An 18189-nucleotide genomic window follows, 5' to 3' on the forward strand; every position below is an offset into this window, starting at 1 on the left:
TATATTTTTAAAAAAATATTTTTTTCAAGTCATGATTTTTAAATATTTCGTTTTCTTTTATGAAGGAAAATAATTGTGCTTCATATTTCGGGGGGGTCTGGACCCCCATTTGGCTACGCCACTGTCCCTAATCAGAATACTAGTACACTGAAAAAATATCTGACTGATGGCGGGCATTACTCATAAAACAAAACCTTAACGTATCACAGCGATTAAATTCAATGTAAATATCACTTGACACTCTGTTTTATTCTCAATCCCATTTTTTTACATCCACTTCAAGATGACTCTCTCCTTAACAATCTATTATTTATCTTTTATCGCCATAGAATCGTCTCAAACAAAAAAATAAAAGAAATCAAAATAAAAACAAACATGCTCACAAATAAACAAAACAAACAACAAATGAACTTAAAAACAGAAAATAAACTAAACATATACAAAAGTGATATTGGTCACAAAGACACATGCATCAACCTTTATCTCTCGAAAATATAGAAGGGAAGTATACGGCTCGCAAGAGTTAAGGCTCGCACGTTTTCCATCTTTTCGCTTTCCCTGCAATCCTGTTGATATTTTTGTTCCCAACTCTAGGCCTCGAGATAAAAAAGGGCTGCGAAAGGAGGAAAAAAGAAGGTCCACTACCACCTTATAACCTCCCGAGCGGCTACATTTGGTTGCCCTGGAGAGCATCTCCACAGCATCCTCGAGATATAGACAGAGGCTTAAGGGTACAGAAAGTGAGCTAAGTGGGTCATGTCTCAGGGGTGCGCACCACCGACTCGTGCCGACTTCCTTGGGGGAGGAATGTGAATGTAGGGACCTCAAAATGGATCAAAAACTGAACCGTACACGGAATTCTGAACACTGCAAACAAATGTTTTGGTCGTGTAAAGTAGTATCGAGGTAATTCCTGGCATAAGTAATCATGAATGTTTAGGCGTTAATTTCCAAATGCTAACCTGGTCAACGAAGTTTTACTTTTACATTTTCACGCTAAATTAGCTGACGGTAGTTTCTATCCGCATAGAGCTGGTGTGATTCTTTTTAACTGAACCAAAGTGGAGGAACCAAGTATATTGGTTGGCCCATTTCCATCCTGGATTTTACCTAGGAGCTTATTCCCTCCATAGTACCTTCTAATTTGGTGCTGACATCGTTTCGTACTTTGGTTGGCAGGAGATGTAGATACCTTTTTTTTCTTAAGCCATTTCAGCAGAATATGGAGCAAGCTCTTTCATAATGATAACATTTGGAGGACTTATAAACATATTGGTGCAAGTCAAAACTTAAAGTTTTTCAATAGTAAACTGCAAAGAAGTTGAAATTGTGCTGAGGGCTCCCATCATTTGCTGCTTACGAGACGGTCACAAGTGTAACTGTGACTTGCACAATTCGTTTTCAAGGTAGATTAACTATTTTAGAGTCGGATGCCATGAATATCTCAAATCAGCAAAAATTGACTTACAACACTATGTTCCTCAGCTCTCCATTTGATGTATTTACATATTGGCTGCCGGATTACAAGTACACAATGGTGAATTTTCATTTCCTCTTTCTGTATATCCCTAATTTTTAAACAAGCTTCGAAGGGAGAAAATATATTGAAGTTTCTGGAAAGGTATTAGTTTCTTCTCTTCACTCCTTCCCAGACGAAACGAGTGCTCCATTCAACTTCCCTCCGTAAATCTCTCACGCGCCGAGGTTCAAGTGTTTTATTCAACTCCTGCCGAAGAACTTTCCGAGGAAGAACTCTTGAAACGAAATATATTCATGAATCCAAGGCTGCAGAAGTGGCTGGGTCCCGGTGAGCGGGAATTAAAAAATTAGCGTCAATTTTCTGGAGTCATAGTTTAAAAAAAAACTCGGAAGTACGATGAAAGTGCACTTACTGATGAATTTTCAAAAATAAACGAGAAATTGATCAAATCCGTTCCCTACTTTGCTACGCCATGCACTTAACGAAACTGGAAACACAATTCAAAATGCTACCAAGTCTCTGCTTCGACTACTTTTTAGGACATTGATCTTTTTTTTTAACGATCGCAATAAAACTTTTGTAAAAACATTTGAACGGAAGGAAAGCTACGGGAAAGCGCATAAACTGTAAAAGCAACTCTCAGACTAACGAACCTTTAAATTTGGCAATAAAATTCTGAAATTACGGAAAAGAAGCAAGATTTTTACGCTAACGGTATCCTTTCAAGAAGAAAGGTGAGCTCTGGTCCATTTCATTTGTAGGACGCCGAGCAGGAGAATTAAAACCCACAAGAACGGATCGCTGATAGCCAATGTGTCGTTAAAACGAGTAAAAATATCCAGGAACAGGAAGCATTTTCGTTCCTCACTGCGGTTTCGTTGGAGTGAACGCGGGTTTGGGACAGCCAATAAGTACGCATGCGATTTTCAAAGAACTGACGTTATAAGTCGCGGAAGTTAAGCTCCTTTCCCCTTATGAATAGCAAAGTCACTTTATATTTATTTTTCTAATTGCTTCCTCCATCTCCGTCCCGCATTGAATACGCATCCAACCGAACTAATTAAGCCGCCATCGGCAAAACCCCTCCCGTCTTTTACTCTCATTTTGCTATTTATACGCGTAATTTGTTACACAAATGGTAGAAAAAAACTCGTTTATTTTTCTCCAGCTCCTTTTGAAACAGGGCATCCCCCCACAACAGCCGTCTCCATACAGGCACCATGAAAACGCAAACCATTTTATCCCACCGATACAACCTTCCGCTTTTGTGAAGCTATTCCATCCGCCTCCTACTACTTCAGCATTTCCCATGCTCGTTGGCCCCACTCCTTATGACCCCCTCTAAAAATCTGTCGTCTTCGTTTTTATTCCACGCAATTCACCGACATTTAATTCCCGCGTCGCATTCTATTCCATTCTCCTTTTCGACGAAAACGCGTCGATCGATCGCGAGCTAATTGGAACGGAAAATCTCTCATCAAATGGCTCGTTCTATGGCTTAGTTCACCCCTTCCCTTCTTTTCCGGTTTGATTTGATTCAGGAGTTCACCCCGAGTCGTTTATTACCACTAGCATCGCTCCTCTTTCTTGATCACCGCAAGTTTTCTCAGACCTTTTCAATCCATAGAACCACTTGAAATATTGGAAGGATTACAGGGAATAAAAGTTCGCGAGAATTTTTAAATAGTCTTGACTTTTTATGTTGATGTATTCGGTAAATTCCACACTTTTACGCATAAATAAAATGATTTATTCATTTCATCCCCTTCTTCCTATTCTGAATGACGAAATAACACGAAGTTGCAATACCCTTTAGAATGGTACTAAGACACAGAAATAGGTTGAATAATCGGTGATAAAGAAATAATTATTAGGTATTACCATGTATGATTGATTTTAGCCATCAAATTTCCTACTTTCCCGTGAAAGTCCACAGGAAAAAGTAAACGGTCTATATGACCTTGACGTATTCCCTCCATATTATTCCCATCAAACGTTTTCACTTCACAACTTTGCGATGATATTTGCAGAGTAAAAGAAAATCTAATCATATAAAAATATTTAATACCTCCCGTTTTAAACTTTAACATTTTCATTAAATATTCATAGCCGCTCAAAGTAAGAGAATCCCTTTTTAATGTAATAAAAATGTGAAAGTATGAGTGCCTGAATATTTACGAAGATTAGAAGCTTTCAAATTACTTCTCAGCTTACCTTTTTGGAGTTGATTTTAAGTTTTGATGGATGGGTTTGGAAAATCCTGCTACGCGTCGCCCGAACACCTGTGAGGGGGCTTTTGAGAAAGGTATAACACCGACAAAAAAGAGAATATTTTAGATAGAACGCTCAATTTAATTGTGAGTAAATTAATTAAATTCACTCAAGGGAAGGGAGAAAAGCTTTATTCAAGTCTACTGTAAAGGGTGAACACTCAGTATTTAGTTTTGATCTTCTCTACAAATCTGTCATCTTCGTTTTTATTCCACGCAATTCACCGAAATTTAAGATACACCGCCACTCTTTGAGCACTCCTGATAAATTATATCAAAATATTTTATAAAATTAATGTTGCAATGTATTACATCTCAATGATAGTTAAGTGATAAAATTAATTTTTTGAGGACGTACAAAATATGTTTCGGGAAATAATAGAAATTTCTGTAGGTTCCGCAGTCCCAATATTCTGCATCCCTCATTTTGCCCGGATACCTGTCCTGATTTATCGTATTTTTACTCAATTTTTCATTATCGATCGTGCTACGACTCACCATCGACATATTCGCATTGACTTCAATAACGCCGGTATTAGCGAAAGCCTACAACGTGGCATAGTAGCCGATTTTGCAACTCCAAGTGTCTGTAATGTGAAATCCGTACATTGTAGGTGGAAGGTTAGCATTGATATGATTGCTCGTTATCAATTTGGAAATTTGCCTCATGCTTGCATTGATTTTGATAGGCCAAACTATTCATCATAGTTAATTATGGAGGGGGTGTTTTTTGGTCGGAAAAGGCAGATAGAACACTGAAAAGAGCCGGCTATCATTTCGATACCACTCGTCAGTCCACGACTCCACTGGTAATTCCATTCTAACGCTGACACGCTTCGTTGGCTATTCTTGCAGCAATATATTGACTTATACACGCCTGTTTCTTTCTTTCGTGACTTTAATACAGGCCACTTCCCTGCTTTTCTGCGAATCTAGAAAACTTAAGTTTTACGAGGACTAAACAATGAGCACAACGATACTTGCCTCCCCTACACCCAGGTTTGACGCCTAGAGGGAACAGCGCGAATTTGAAACGCACCACCGCATATTAAAACCACCTTCCCGCATCAAATAGCAATTAATTCCCCTTCCATGCATCACCCTTCGGCCTTGCGACACTACGATGCTCCTTCCTCCCACCAGCCAAAAGTCTTTTATCTCATCCTCACTCCTCGGCGAACATCAAGCCCTGTGGCATCTTGGGCTCATCCTTCCGTAACCTCCCTTAAATATGGTAAGTACTGCGATGCAGGGGCGCAGCTAGAAATTAAGGCTAGGGGGGGTTTCAGGCGCAACTAATACTGGGGTGCTTGGGGGTGTTGTATAGCCTCCAGGGTAAGCGGTAGGTGCGGGGGCCCTCCGCAAGAAAAAAAGTTAAGATGAATGGTTCAAAATGTTGAGTTTTACGGCCTTCTGAGGAATATTTTGCTAATACTCACACTATTCTATCAGCAATCCAATTAAGTAAAATAGATTTAACTTAAAATTTCTCTGAGCTCTGGGTGGTTTATCCCCCAACCCCCCCCCCCCCCTCGCTCAGCCACCGCTGCGATATACGGAATGCGATACCCGACTCTCAATAGATCTTGCATGTACAATATGTACCCAACTCCCTCCAGGAGTCACCCGCAGAGCTTCTATGTCGAAGTTTATTCGAATGAATCTATGTTCATTGTTACTTCCAGGTCATATTCCGTTCTTGACAGAACATTTCTATACATATTTTTTCATGTAGTGGAGAGATTTCTTGGTTATCAGTAGCAGTTACTTGGAACATATCGTGGTTGCTTGAGGCAATCGGCGGATGAAGTTTTTCGTTGACTTCAGAGGAAATATGAAATTAGAAGGTAAAATGTTATTGAGCAATAATTCTAATCCCACACAGTTTCAAATGTGCAAACTATACTGATTATTAGTGCATAGCAAACTATAGTGTATTTGAAATCAGAGGTACTTTTAAATTGATTTTTATATAAATGTATTTTAATTTGAAACGTAGGCTTTCGCAACTGTTAGGCTTTTTGACTTATTACGGTGGAGGGTTGACGAGTATGCTAACTTCCGTTACAACAATTATTTAATCAGTAAAGCTTATTCGCGAACTATGATATGAAATATTAATTATTTCACAATTTTTTTACAGCGTATTTGGCATTGTTCAGCTGTTCCAGCAACTTCCAGCGTTGCCAATCTTCCAAGGTTTCTCGTCAACCCAAATCGCTTCCCTATCCTTTCTTGCAAATCACCCACAGTCACTCCAATCGCAGCCAGTCAAGCCACCCCTGGCAGACGAATGATTGCTTCACTGCTTCCGACCGTAGAAGACCCCTTGTGATACGCATCCATGAGTTCGACCATCACCCGGATGATTTCGAAATGCCAAATGCTCAGAGACAATTGAGTACGGATACTCCAGACAAAGTTATTCACGCGTTCCTGGATGCATAAGCGCAAAAAGTTTTGGAGATACATCTCCCCCGACCCTTGCGTCAAAGTGGCTCCCAGGGGAAGCTAAGAGCGAATTCCACTAGTGCCCAGATACGAGCATACCTCGCCCCGCGTACCAGCTACAAAAATCAGGGATCTGGGAATGGAAACTGAATGATAGCTAAAGGCACGCTCACAGAATGTTCATTGAATTCGATCTCATTGTTCTCCAACACTATTCGACGCAATTATTAATTTGAAGTTTACCATAGTTCAAACGGTTATCTCCGATTACAATTTATGTCAATTTTCCCAAAAAGAGTATGTACGAATCAAACACATACTAAATATTCATTTTTTTAATATAGGACCAAATGAATACGTCATTCATTCTTAAAGTGTGTAAATAAATACATTTTTGTCATAATAATGTTTCACTGATTACGGAATAGGAGCGAAGAATTCATAAAAAACTAATTCAAATCAATTTTTTTCACAACTATAATATACAGATGTATCTCCGAAAATCAGCGAAACTAGAACTAAAAAATTTAGAATTTGGCTCTGATAATACGATCTCGCACCACGGCAGGCCTTAACTCATTGAACGACAGATGTTCAGTCTAAAACGAGTCTAAAATACTCAGCATAAGGGATGATTAAAGAAAGAATCTTGGCACTAGGCTGTCACTTATCATCATGGAATACAGCAAAATTCAATTGTATATATTCACATTTTTTTGCGTATAACACACAAAGGTGTGTTATAAGCGTATAACGTCAGTGAAAGTAGTTAACCAACGTAAATAAGGGATTTTCAACGCTTACCTTGAATTAAAGAAGTACATTTCACTCACTTGGCGGAAAGTATTTGGGCCAATGATGATACGAGGTCGTAAAAAATCTCATTGCATCAAATAAGATAAAGCTGCAAAAATTTATTATTCTCATTGCCATATTGCCCTAAAAATATTTTAATTGTGCGCTATAATATAAAAATAAATGAAAAATTTCCAAATAACGAACTTCCGTTAAAATTATACACCTACATAAATAATTAATAATATTAATGACCAAAAATATTATATGCACTAACATTTTTTTCCGAGTTAATTTCAAACTTCCATAAAGCACTAATAAAAATAATTCACCCGGTTCAACACACCCAAATGTGAGCTGATAAATAAGCTTTGCGTCTTCACTCACAAACAATAGCAAACTTTTTCGCGGGTCTAGAATTTCAAGGAAAATATACCAATTAAATTGGCTCTAGCAGAACTGAATGACACGTGCCGGATAAAGTTATTCCAATGGACCAGCGGAAGCGATAGACGCCCACGGAAGGGAAAAAAATCCATAATATACTCATGGGCAGATTCGTTTTCACAAAACAAACTTCGCGTTCGATCACCTACACCAGCGTGGGAGAAGGATAAAACCGAGAGGATAATTCTGAGTTCGAAATGATAAACAGCGAAGCCAAAATTACTGGTGTTTCTTAAGTCTTCAGAATGAGAGGATAAGGTGGTAGAAGCGCAGTCGCTAAATACTAGTATTAGCACAATTGTCTCCTCGCAGATCACAAAAAGGTCGCTGGATATGAATATCCTTAGTGAAGGCGGTCCGACTGCAATTGTAGCTACGACACTACGGACTTAACATAAGTGGAATTCGAAACGATCTCAAATGGGAGGTAGAGGTAATCTCCAGACCAATTCGCTGAACCTATCTCTGTACTCATCATCTCAGTTCATTATCATTCTAAATTTACCAGAGGGTCACGCTTCAATATCATCATAGACTTATGAATTATCTTTTTCGCGCAATACATGCGATGCGATTGAATTTTCTCATGAATTTACCTAATTAATATATTTTACCAGTTGACGTCACATGAAGCATTGTGTGAACCACTTCGACCTGTCTCTACATAAATTTAATTCCCCTTTCAATGCACAATAAAACATATCACAGTTACTATTTATTAAATTCCACACATTAATTATGAAAACAGGTGCACGATATTCATTTCGCACTGTTTATCTAAAATCACAAATCCAATTATGTAAATAATTGAAATTTTAATAATAGAGATTCACCTGATTACAAAACACATCCTCTTCCCTCTCAAAGTATTTTTACACATATTCAACGCCTAAAAACGGTTAAATGATTTTCGTTTTTGTCAGACACTCCCCCTCTCGCAAAACAATAATTTACTTCTTCACCAGTTTTTGTCATTAAAAAGAAAAGGTTTCCATGGGAACGCATTATTATTGTCACTAAACCGCACAGAATACCCCCAAGAATAAATCCCTTTATAATATTTACCGTCTCTTACACTTCTAACATTTCCTAACCATTTCATTCATCTCAGTTTCATTACCGAATTACTAAAGATTGAAAGTTCTCTTTAAAACGATGTTAAAAGAAGAGGAGTTCCAACTATCAAATTATTAGTAAATTATAATTGGGGAGCAAAATGAAAAAGAAATGAACTTAGTGTAATGCCTATTAACACTTAACTAGAATCAAACATTCTTGCCATAGAATATGACATCCTTAATTGCGATCTTTATGCATAACTAATATTGCAGGCAGGCCGCGCGATTCTACAGAGAGAATCATTCCATTAAAACTCATGATTAAGGAATTTTTCAATTATAACTTTAAAACCCGGGCCGGACGATTTTCATGTATACACTACAAGGAAAATAAGTGGAAAACTAATAGGGACGTAATTTTGTCAAAACCTCGGAAATACACAGACTTGAGAGCCATTACCTTTAATTACGATCTCTATCAACTTTTTACTCTCCAAGCCTTCATCTTCCACTCTATTCCGCATCCAACACCTCTTTATTAGACTTTCTCTCGGCCCGGTTCATATATGATTCAGAACTGTGGAAAATCTGAAAATCAAATCAATTTTTTTTTTCGGATCCAAGTATTTTAACTGGAATCAAAAGAGAGGAAAACATTTCCTCATGAAGGAAATTCTCGTAAATTCATAAATGCTTAATGGAATTATCTAGCCTACGCAAACTTTTTCAATTGCGAATTCCGAGAGAAATGTTAAGCGGCGAGTTCAATTTATTGTGAGGGAAGCATCACATAGCAAGTTTTAATCAAAATACTGGCGTTCATAGGTCATGACCCAAATTTCTCGGTCGACAAATTGGAAGTACTTTTCCCAGAATTCACCCGTAATCACTTTGAGATTTTTTCTTCGCCCTTTTCCCTCACTTTGTCATTTTGTGGTGCTCTTTAACTTTCGTCATAAAAACGGAATTGCGAACTGTATAATTGCTCGGCAGTTCGGGGTGAAATTTATCCGACGGCTTCCATGAAATATTATGAAGGAGGATGAAAAAGTGGGGCATATGACAGAGAGAATTTGTCGATAATCATAATATCGTCGATACTGACATCCCAATCAAGTGCTCGCTACATTTAAGTACGCAAAATATTTCCCTGTTAACCCTCGAGCGGGTGCGCCTGATATTTTTACACGACCGGGCGCGTGGCGTACTCTGTCCACGGTTTATGCATTCATACGATAAAACTCGATTTTTGTTAAAAAATTATCTTTGTTTGAAAAAATTAGTTTAAGCTTGTACATTTATAGGTGATACAGATATAATGGTACACAGGTGGTACACGGCTGTTCGCGCGGCGTAATTTATACATACAACGAAATTATAGCGTACAATATTGAAATCCTTGGTTAAAAATACCAAAGTATTTACGGAAACGGCAAAATAAGTGCAGAAATTACTGACCGTTACTTTAAGGGTTTACGGCAGTATTTGAAATAAGTAGCGAGCACAAGATATGGAAAGGGTCAAAAGGTCGCCAAATGAAAACCAAATTAAAATATCACACCGGATATTCGAAAAAAATGCAAGAAAAACTACAAGCGTCAGAGTTGTAAACGAAAATTATACTTCGTGCAAAAACTATGTGGGCATTATTACTGCGCACAAAAAGTATCATGATAAAAATAAATAACCTTTTTAATCTATACGAATTATTATTCGACAAAGGAATTTTTTTAAGACAATGAATCTGGCATATAATATGTTCTGGATAGATAGATATTAAATTATTGTGATGCTGTGATATAATTATGTGATGCTAAGAATTATGAATTATATTTTATGCGCTAGTATTGCATGTGTGCATTTGGATTTATGTGTTATGTTCGTTGTTTTATCTTCTTCTTCATTAGAGGAGGCACCTATTTGCGGCTAGCCAACGACACACTGCAAAGGCAAATTATTGCGCTAATTAATGATTGATTGTAAAGAGACGGTATTTTCGGGATGGTACTGATGGAGCATTTCCAGGTGAGAGTGGAGAACATTCCTTTGGTGTTGGGGATGGGAGCGCCCACCATTGGGCTCCAAGGGTGGGGGAGGAGACACGGGTGGGCCGTAATTAATTCTCGGATGGGGAAGCGAGGAAGAAGAAGGTTGAGCGAATCACTTTTTTCCTCCCCCTGAAACACGTGCTGTTACAAACCGGAGGGGGGGAGGGGTTGGACGAAATAAAATGCGTCCCCGGGGGCAGGGGCGCAGCTAGGAATTAAGGCTAGGGGGGATATCAGGTGCAAATAACACTGGGGCGCCTGAGGTAGTACACCCTCCAGGGGAAGCGGTAGGTGCCGGGGCCCTCCGCTAGAATAAAAATTTAAGATAAATGGTTCAAAATGTTGAGTTTTACGGCCTTCTGAGGGATATTTTGTTAATCCTCGCACTATTCTGAAAGCAATATTAATCCTATCAAGTAAAATAGATTTAACTTAAAAATTTCTCTGAGCTCTGGGGGGGTTTTTATCCCCCAAGACCCCCCCCCCCTCGCTGCGCCAAGTCCCGGGGGTGGTTTTGGGTGCTGCAAAGGAAAGAGAGCAAAGAGGAGACCGAAGCAAATTGACAAGTAGGTTGAAGGAAATGAAAGAAAAGGGAGGGCTAACATAAAGGGAAAGGGAGAGAAAATGACGAAAAAAGGTCTCTGTTAAGGGTGGACAGAAGTCGTTACCCCGGTGTGTTTACCACCATTCTTCCGGGTATGTTGCTTCCTCGTGTTGCTTGGATCTTCAATAAGAATCTCTATTTATCCACTCTGCTGTGACAGGTGTCAGACAGTAGGCAAGTGAGATAGTCACCTCAAGGTTTACAATCAAAGGGAGCGGTCACGTGCAAATTGGCTATAGAAATCCTGACAAGGGGCGGATTCAGGGAGGGTTACAGAGGTCGTGGCCCCCATCCCGAAATGTATGAATCTATTTATCCACCCTAGTGTAACATATTCCCGGATTCAAACAGTAGGAAAGTGCGATGGTTGCCTCAAGGTGTACAATCAAAGGAAGCGGTCAAGTGCCAATTGGTAACATAATTACTGACAAGAGGCGATTTAGTGGGGGAACACAGGGGTCATTTATCAACATTTATGTTTTTATTTTATTAGTTTAACAGTTTTTGTTTACCAGTTAAGGAGTAAAGGGAGTGTATACGCATATGATATGAGTCCCAAACTTGAGAGAATTTTGAGTTGTACGTATTTATCGTAGAACATAGAGGGATATTCCATTCTCCCCGAACCCAGGTCATGACAACGCCCCCTAAATTTGATGATGAATCGGAGCCTGTACAGACGTACTGGAAACAGGAATTGAAATATCGATTGTTCACAAAATTAAGAAATCATTTTAGAGAAAGAAATGTCTAACTCACTGCATAACTACCGACTTTTGAATAGTCACAATTACAGATGAGCAGATAATAGACAATTCTGATACTTGGCTTCACTTAATAATGCCGCTTCCTCATTTTACATAGTCATCACCATGCAACACACAATATTCATCAGAGACATTCCAAAACAATAATCAGCAATCATCTTAAAGTACCACACGTTGAAAAATAAAAACATTTACGTCCTACCATTCAAGTTAGCTCATTCCACAGAGGTGAGATTTGAGGGTGCTTTTAACACGACATCACAGAGAAATTCCAGGTCATTATTCAGAAATATGCGGTGAGAGATAACTAGTTTAATCTAGTCTGGATTAATTAATACATTTTCATCCATAGTTACTTTCAACAAAACACAACCGAAATAACTTATTTTACCCCCGTGTCACTCGCCTTCCAATTTGAAACAAGCTGCTTCTCTGATAAAAAGCGCGATTGTAAATGAACTTTCTTATATCCAAAAATATTTTTAACTAAACTATGGCTATCTACTTACGGAATAAAATGTTGTAAAACCAAAAGGTAATTCTAGAGGTAGTCAATTTATTCACAGCTCGTTTAATAACCAGAGATCAAAGTAAACAGCACTACGGCGGTAGAGCTACATCTTTACCCGAGCGACCGGGAAATAACTCCGTTTTTTAAACACTCAGTGTCAACCCATCGCAAGTTCTCACCTCGAAAGGCTGAGCATCACAAATTTCCCACCATCTGGTAAAAGATTACCAATCTTTCAAACAACACTTCTATAAGGGCCAGAAATAAGTCACACCTACGGCTTTCACTCACTTCACAGGGCTATTTCGTTTGTTTTATTGCTCGATTTAAATCAGCATGGAGGAGTAGATTCTGGCTGGGTCATCAGGTCGGGGCTCTGGGCCTCGTGGTCATATCTGAATAAAGTTTATGGGCAACGTCAACCAAAATCATAAAATTAGTTCCGTGCATTAACATTTAGGAATTATTCGTGAATTATAGGTATATCGTGGACCGCAGACAAAAGACTTTAGAAGATTTACAAATGCACTGATATTATACATGCATTATACTTGACTTCACTTAAGTCTACTGCATTATTATATTAGCCTCAATACCCTTCGTATGAACATAAGTACGCCAATAATGGTATCAACTGGCTCTCCACCTTTTAAACCCAATGACTTTTTCATCAACTGCTCCTATATGTATACTTCCCATCAACTCGCATAATAGTGAAACGCACATTCCAAATGTCTCCAAATGGTTGAGCTCAAGAATCACCCATTAGTCAAAGCAAAATTTATATAAAATTCAATCATCGTCTCCAATTTCCTTATATTTCACGCAAAGAGCGAATTTTTTTCCCATAAAAATTGGCATATTTAACCACTTTTCTCAAAAACTGTTTTCGAGATACTTTTCATGAATGCAATGAGTCATAAAAAATGAAATAACATCATCAGGTCGAGCTATTAGTTTACAGTTTCGAAATTTAAAGTTGAGCAACAAAATGAAACGTGCTATATTCGGCTCACTGGCTCTTATTTTCGGTTTTTGAATGGCTGGCTCCGGAATTTATTTTTCACCACCTCCGTCAGAATTTAGCATGAACGTGTAAAAATCACATACTTCTTAAATGTTTTACATATAACAGTCAACGCAGAAGGGTGTAGGAACTCTTAATTACTATAAGAGTGCTAGAGAGTGAGAATTCGTTATACATAACGAAACTCTTAGGATTTCACGTGATAAAGGTAACTTACATATACATCCAGTATATTTACTCTTTTCACAAAGCTAATTTAATTACACTCCATTCAAACAGCGGAAAATTTTACTTAACGTTGGTACATAAAAAACGGATTTGACATCAATTTTCTTATAATGGTACACGTAATAGCACGTGAAATAGTAATCTATTGAAAGTTTATTATTATTTTATTTAATATTATATCTACACAGTCTATTGAAACTATTTTAATTTCTTTGCAAAAATAAATCAAAGAAAATACAATTATGATTAACATAGTCACGGAATTTATTTTTATGGAAATTTTTAGCTGGTACAGCCTTCTACTTGGGAAAATAAATCATGACTTTCCATCTTATTAATATGGGATAAATGACTAGGCTATGCTAATTCTAAATTTCCAATTGTACGTGTAATCACCTCAGCATGCTCTAACCTTAGAGGTTGCGGCCGTATTAAAGATTGCGCCCAATACTTGAGTTTTATTCGTTCCCATGATGGTTTTTATCACTCGTACACCATGGAGAAGTCAGCTCCATTTCGTATCACTTCGAATCTCGTTTTTTTTTATTATCTTTTCCTTGGCAATGGCGACTGAGGTCACGTCTCAGGGCGTATTCGAATCTCCCGCAGGATTTCATGAAGGCAAAGGAGGAATAGGAGTCCCAAGAGGAGAGTTTACAAAAAGCATTCGAGCCGAGATAAGAGTGCTGAGTTAACGTTTGTGGACTGGATCGTTGAGCCCGCTAACACCCTTACGAAGTTTCAACGTGACTGAAAAACTTCAAACAAATCCTTCACACTCAAGGCCGTAGCCAGAAAATATTTTCGGCGGGGGGTTTATGGAATAGTAGGCAAACATAAAATTATTTTTACAAGATAAATAAAATAGCGTATAAGGTTAAATATACATATTTATTATAAACCCTTAAAGGAAAATGTAAAAATATTATTATAAAATTGAATTTAGCCTTCTAGCTTTTTTTTGCAGCGACCAAATGAATTAACTCCTCGGTGTCGATGCCAATTCTGCGGTCCCTCAGGAGGCTCATAAGTCACTCACCTCTCTACTAATTCACAGCACTATTATTTCACACACTGCACCTACAAATTCGCTTAGATAACTATTGACTTAAGTCGCATTGGAATACTAGATGTCCCTGCGCCGCTATATAATATCGTCGTGTGATCACCCAGCGAGCATAAAGTATCTATTTAATTTTTTTCATTTCGGGGGGGGGGGGCGGGATCAATCCCCCTTGATCCCTCCCCTGGCTACGGCCTTGTTCACACTTATTTCGTTCGTTTTGCTTTCACCATTACCATTCAGGGAAGCGAGGCAGATTAGAGGGTAGAGGGCTTGGTTACTGTCAGAGGGGTCCACTGTTCAAATTCCGGGTGAAGTATGATATTTGAAGGAGGCGACCGACAGCTGAGGTCATGTGCGCCATGAAGGAAGGGTGTCGAAGGAGGGGTGGAGAGAAACCCGGCGTCGGGATTAGCCTGCTCTTACCCAAGGCGCCAAGGAGGAGGGAATGTTGCGCTTGAAATGTCCTCCACACAACTGAACTTACTTAAAAGTAACTTACCACTAATCAACATTTTATAAAGACTAAAAAATCTGGGAGACGGGAGGAATTCTCACGTTCTGAAATCCTTATATCTAAGGAGCCAAATACCACATCATAAAAAATATCGCACATGAGCAGTCAGCCGTATTCTCTCTCATAATCTCAGGATGAACGAGGACACAGGATAAGATGAAAATATAGATACTATTTGAAAAATAAATTCCACAAATATACGAAGAATTATGAACTTAAAATTTCAATTAGGGCACTTATTACAGCAAAACTGGAAAGAAAAAATATTATATAAGTGCCTTCGGATCTCAATTGTAGAGTCAATACCAATTGCACTCAAATGTATGAACTTAGAAGTCCTACTTCAATGACGACCTCCATTCACTACAACGGTTCTTCCCGGTGTCCATATGGTAGCATGCTTTCAAGTGGCACGCTAATTGCATTAAGGTATTCAACCTTTCTATAATTCAAAAAGCTCATGAAGGTGAATAGTTAGCATTCCATTTTTTTATGTAGACTAAAAGCTTCAACCTTACGTTATATTGTAATAAATATCACACTTAAGAGTCTGTCATTCATTAACCGTTATCCAACGTTGTATATGCACCCTTAGGCTTGAGGAAACATTCATTAGGAGACACAAAAGTTATTTATAGTAATTTTATCTTAATTTAAAAATTCCTCACTTTTGAAATGCACAAGGAAGTTTTCCAAATGCAAAAAAAAGAGAGTACTAAATAGAAAAATTGTTGCTTCTTTCTTCAAAGATCTCGTTTAATATTATTTAACTTGGCACAAATATCTTTGACAATTTCACAGGAGAATCTATTGAAGGAATTATTTCCAAGTTCTACAGATACTTTCAAAAAGTGATTCATAAATGTTTACGATACAGTTTCAGGCTGGATCATTAAATGAGTTAGTAGTAATGGTACCAATAGGGTGCAAAGGTAGTAAAGGCTGGTAACTTACCTTTCAGCTGCTTTGCCACCTTTTTCGTGGGATCCAGCCAGTGCTGCAAACGAAAGAGAAAAAATAATTAACAATTTTTCCTTTGATTAAAGGAACAAAAGAAGTACTTATTTACTCAAACATTTCTTGAAATGATCACTGATGGCTACCACTCTATCTTGAACTCTCTAAGCAGTTGTGTAAATTAATATAGAAAGTAGAAATACAGTCCCTCAGAGATTAAATAAAGGATTCCCGGCTAAAATTAGAAAGTACCTACGTACTTGATATTGAACTGAACTGAAGAAAAAAAGTAGACTTTAAAAAATCTGAACACCCCTTCACAAGGTAATCTTTCCTCGAGAATACATAGCCTTAATTATTAGCTCTAAGATTAATAGACTAAAGAAAAAAAATTCAGCGAAAAAAATAATTCTACAGGCTACATTGAGAACAAATATCTCAGTTTTCGGTTCTATACACTACCAGTTACAGTCATTTAAAATAAATAGACCTAGGTAATTACTATAATACTTGACCTACAATTGGGAATTGAGTCACGGAGAAATTCTCTATTTGGTGTTTGTAACTTTGAACTTGTTTTGCATTACCGATTTCAAGATTAAATTGCCAAAGAAATGCTTTTAATGCTCTCCACCTTAAAAATAAAAACGCTTTCGGGAGACAATTTTGAAATTGTTAGCAGACACTATGAATTCCTGAATTATATGATATGCAAAATAATCATCAAAGGCTTAAATTATATTAGTTTACTATTCCACACTATACATTTTATTACTATTCAGTATTTATGCATTCAGCTATTTATGCGCATAGTTTTTTTCAAGAACAATGGAATTTTTTAGCCAAAAAATAAATTGTACATGGGAATTTTATATTTTTACTTTAATGAAAATCGATTTTAACGAAACATTCTGATCAAAAAATATCACACTGACAAATTGATACATCTGCTCGTGACTCAACTGATCTGACTAACTGGCGCTGATATATTCTTACCACAAAAACGAGATGGTGAGCCAAACACTAACGACTACCTAATTAATTACAGGTTCTTGGGTATCACCACGGTAACTTCTAAGCCCTCAAAATAAAACATAGGTAAAGAATATAAAATGCACTCTGGGCACGAAAAATTCGGCTCCCTGGCAAAAGAATACGATCGAATGAAACGGATGCGGCGCAGCTATTATAGCAAATGCAATGAAAAATAACATGCGACCAAATAATCACGTTCTAGCCGCGGTTTTGCGATGCCTCTCCGTCACCTCGTCCGGGGCAGCAACTCCGTTACGAGGAATGCGACGAGAGAAGAGGAAGGATAACATAAGGCGGGAATATCTCGATACCGTATCTGCCATATGGCTACCGAGAGACGACGATGACTTCGCGTCCCGAGGCCGGGAAGGAGAATAAAAGAAGGCGAGAATCCGTAAGAAGGAAGTGGGTGTTTCCAATACCCATTCTTCTTCGAGCAATGGTTATGCTGATATTTAGTGATTTTTCCGGGTATTCTTCCGCGTTTATCCATTTTGTTGGACCTACAAAATGGATAAACGCGGAAGAATACCCGGAAAAATCACTAAATATCAACATAATCTCCGCGGAGGCCTACTTGGAAACAAAGGTTATGCTATTTCCGAAGGCAGACGCTTTCACGAAAATTTTACATGAATGATTATTATCCTTATCGGAAAGATACCAGCCACAAATAAGTTTAGAAACCACGATTCATTCGACGACTGCATTTTAACTCTCATCGATACATACTTCAACCTCTTAGTATGAAATAATCGATGCTAAAAAGGAACAAATTACGCCAAAGCATCAACCTTAAACCGATTCGTAATTGTTTTGAGGGAAACAGCATCTTGAAAAAAATAACGGATCGGTACGATTTACTAAACTTCTGATGAAGAAATATATTCCAGAATATTCGTTGTATTAAAACTCGTAATCGAAAATACTA

At 37.9% G+C, this 18189-nt stretch overlaps 1 protein-coding gene across 5 annotated transcripts in view; it reads right to left on the reverse strand.

The window, feature by feature from the left end:
* Window positions 1–18189, reverse strand: part of LOC124165942 (band 4.1-like protein 4A) — an 868424-nt gene that overhangs the window by 298256 nt on the left and 551979 nt on the right. For all 5 annotated transcript variants that reach the window (XM_046543480.1, XM_046543483.1, XM_046543479.1 and 2 more), the window contains exon 4: window positions 16221–16263. In XM_046543480.1, the coding sequence (XP_046399436.1) occupies window positions 16221–16263 (43 nt within the window). The remainder of the gene's footprint in view (window positions 1–16220; window positions 16264–18189) is intronic.

This window comes from Ischnura elegans, chromosome 9 (genome assembly GCF_921293095.1).
Source record: "Ischnura elegans chromosome 9, ioIscEleg1.1, whole genome shotgun sequence".
NCBI lineage: Eukaryota > Metazoa > Arthropoda > Insecta > Odonata > Coenagrionidae > Ischnura > Ischnura elegans.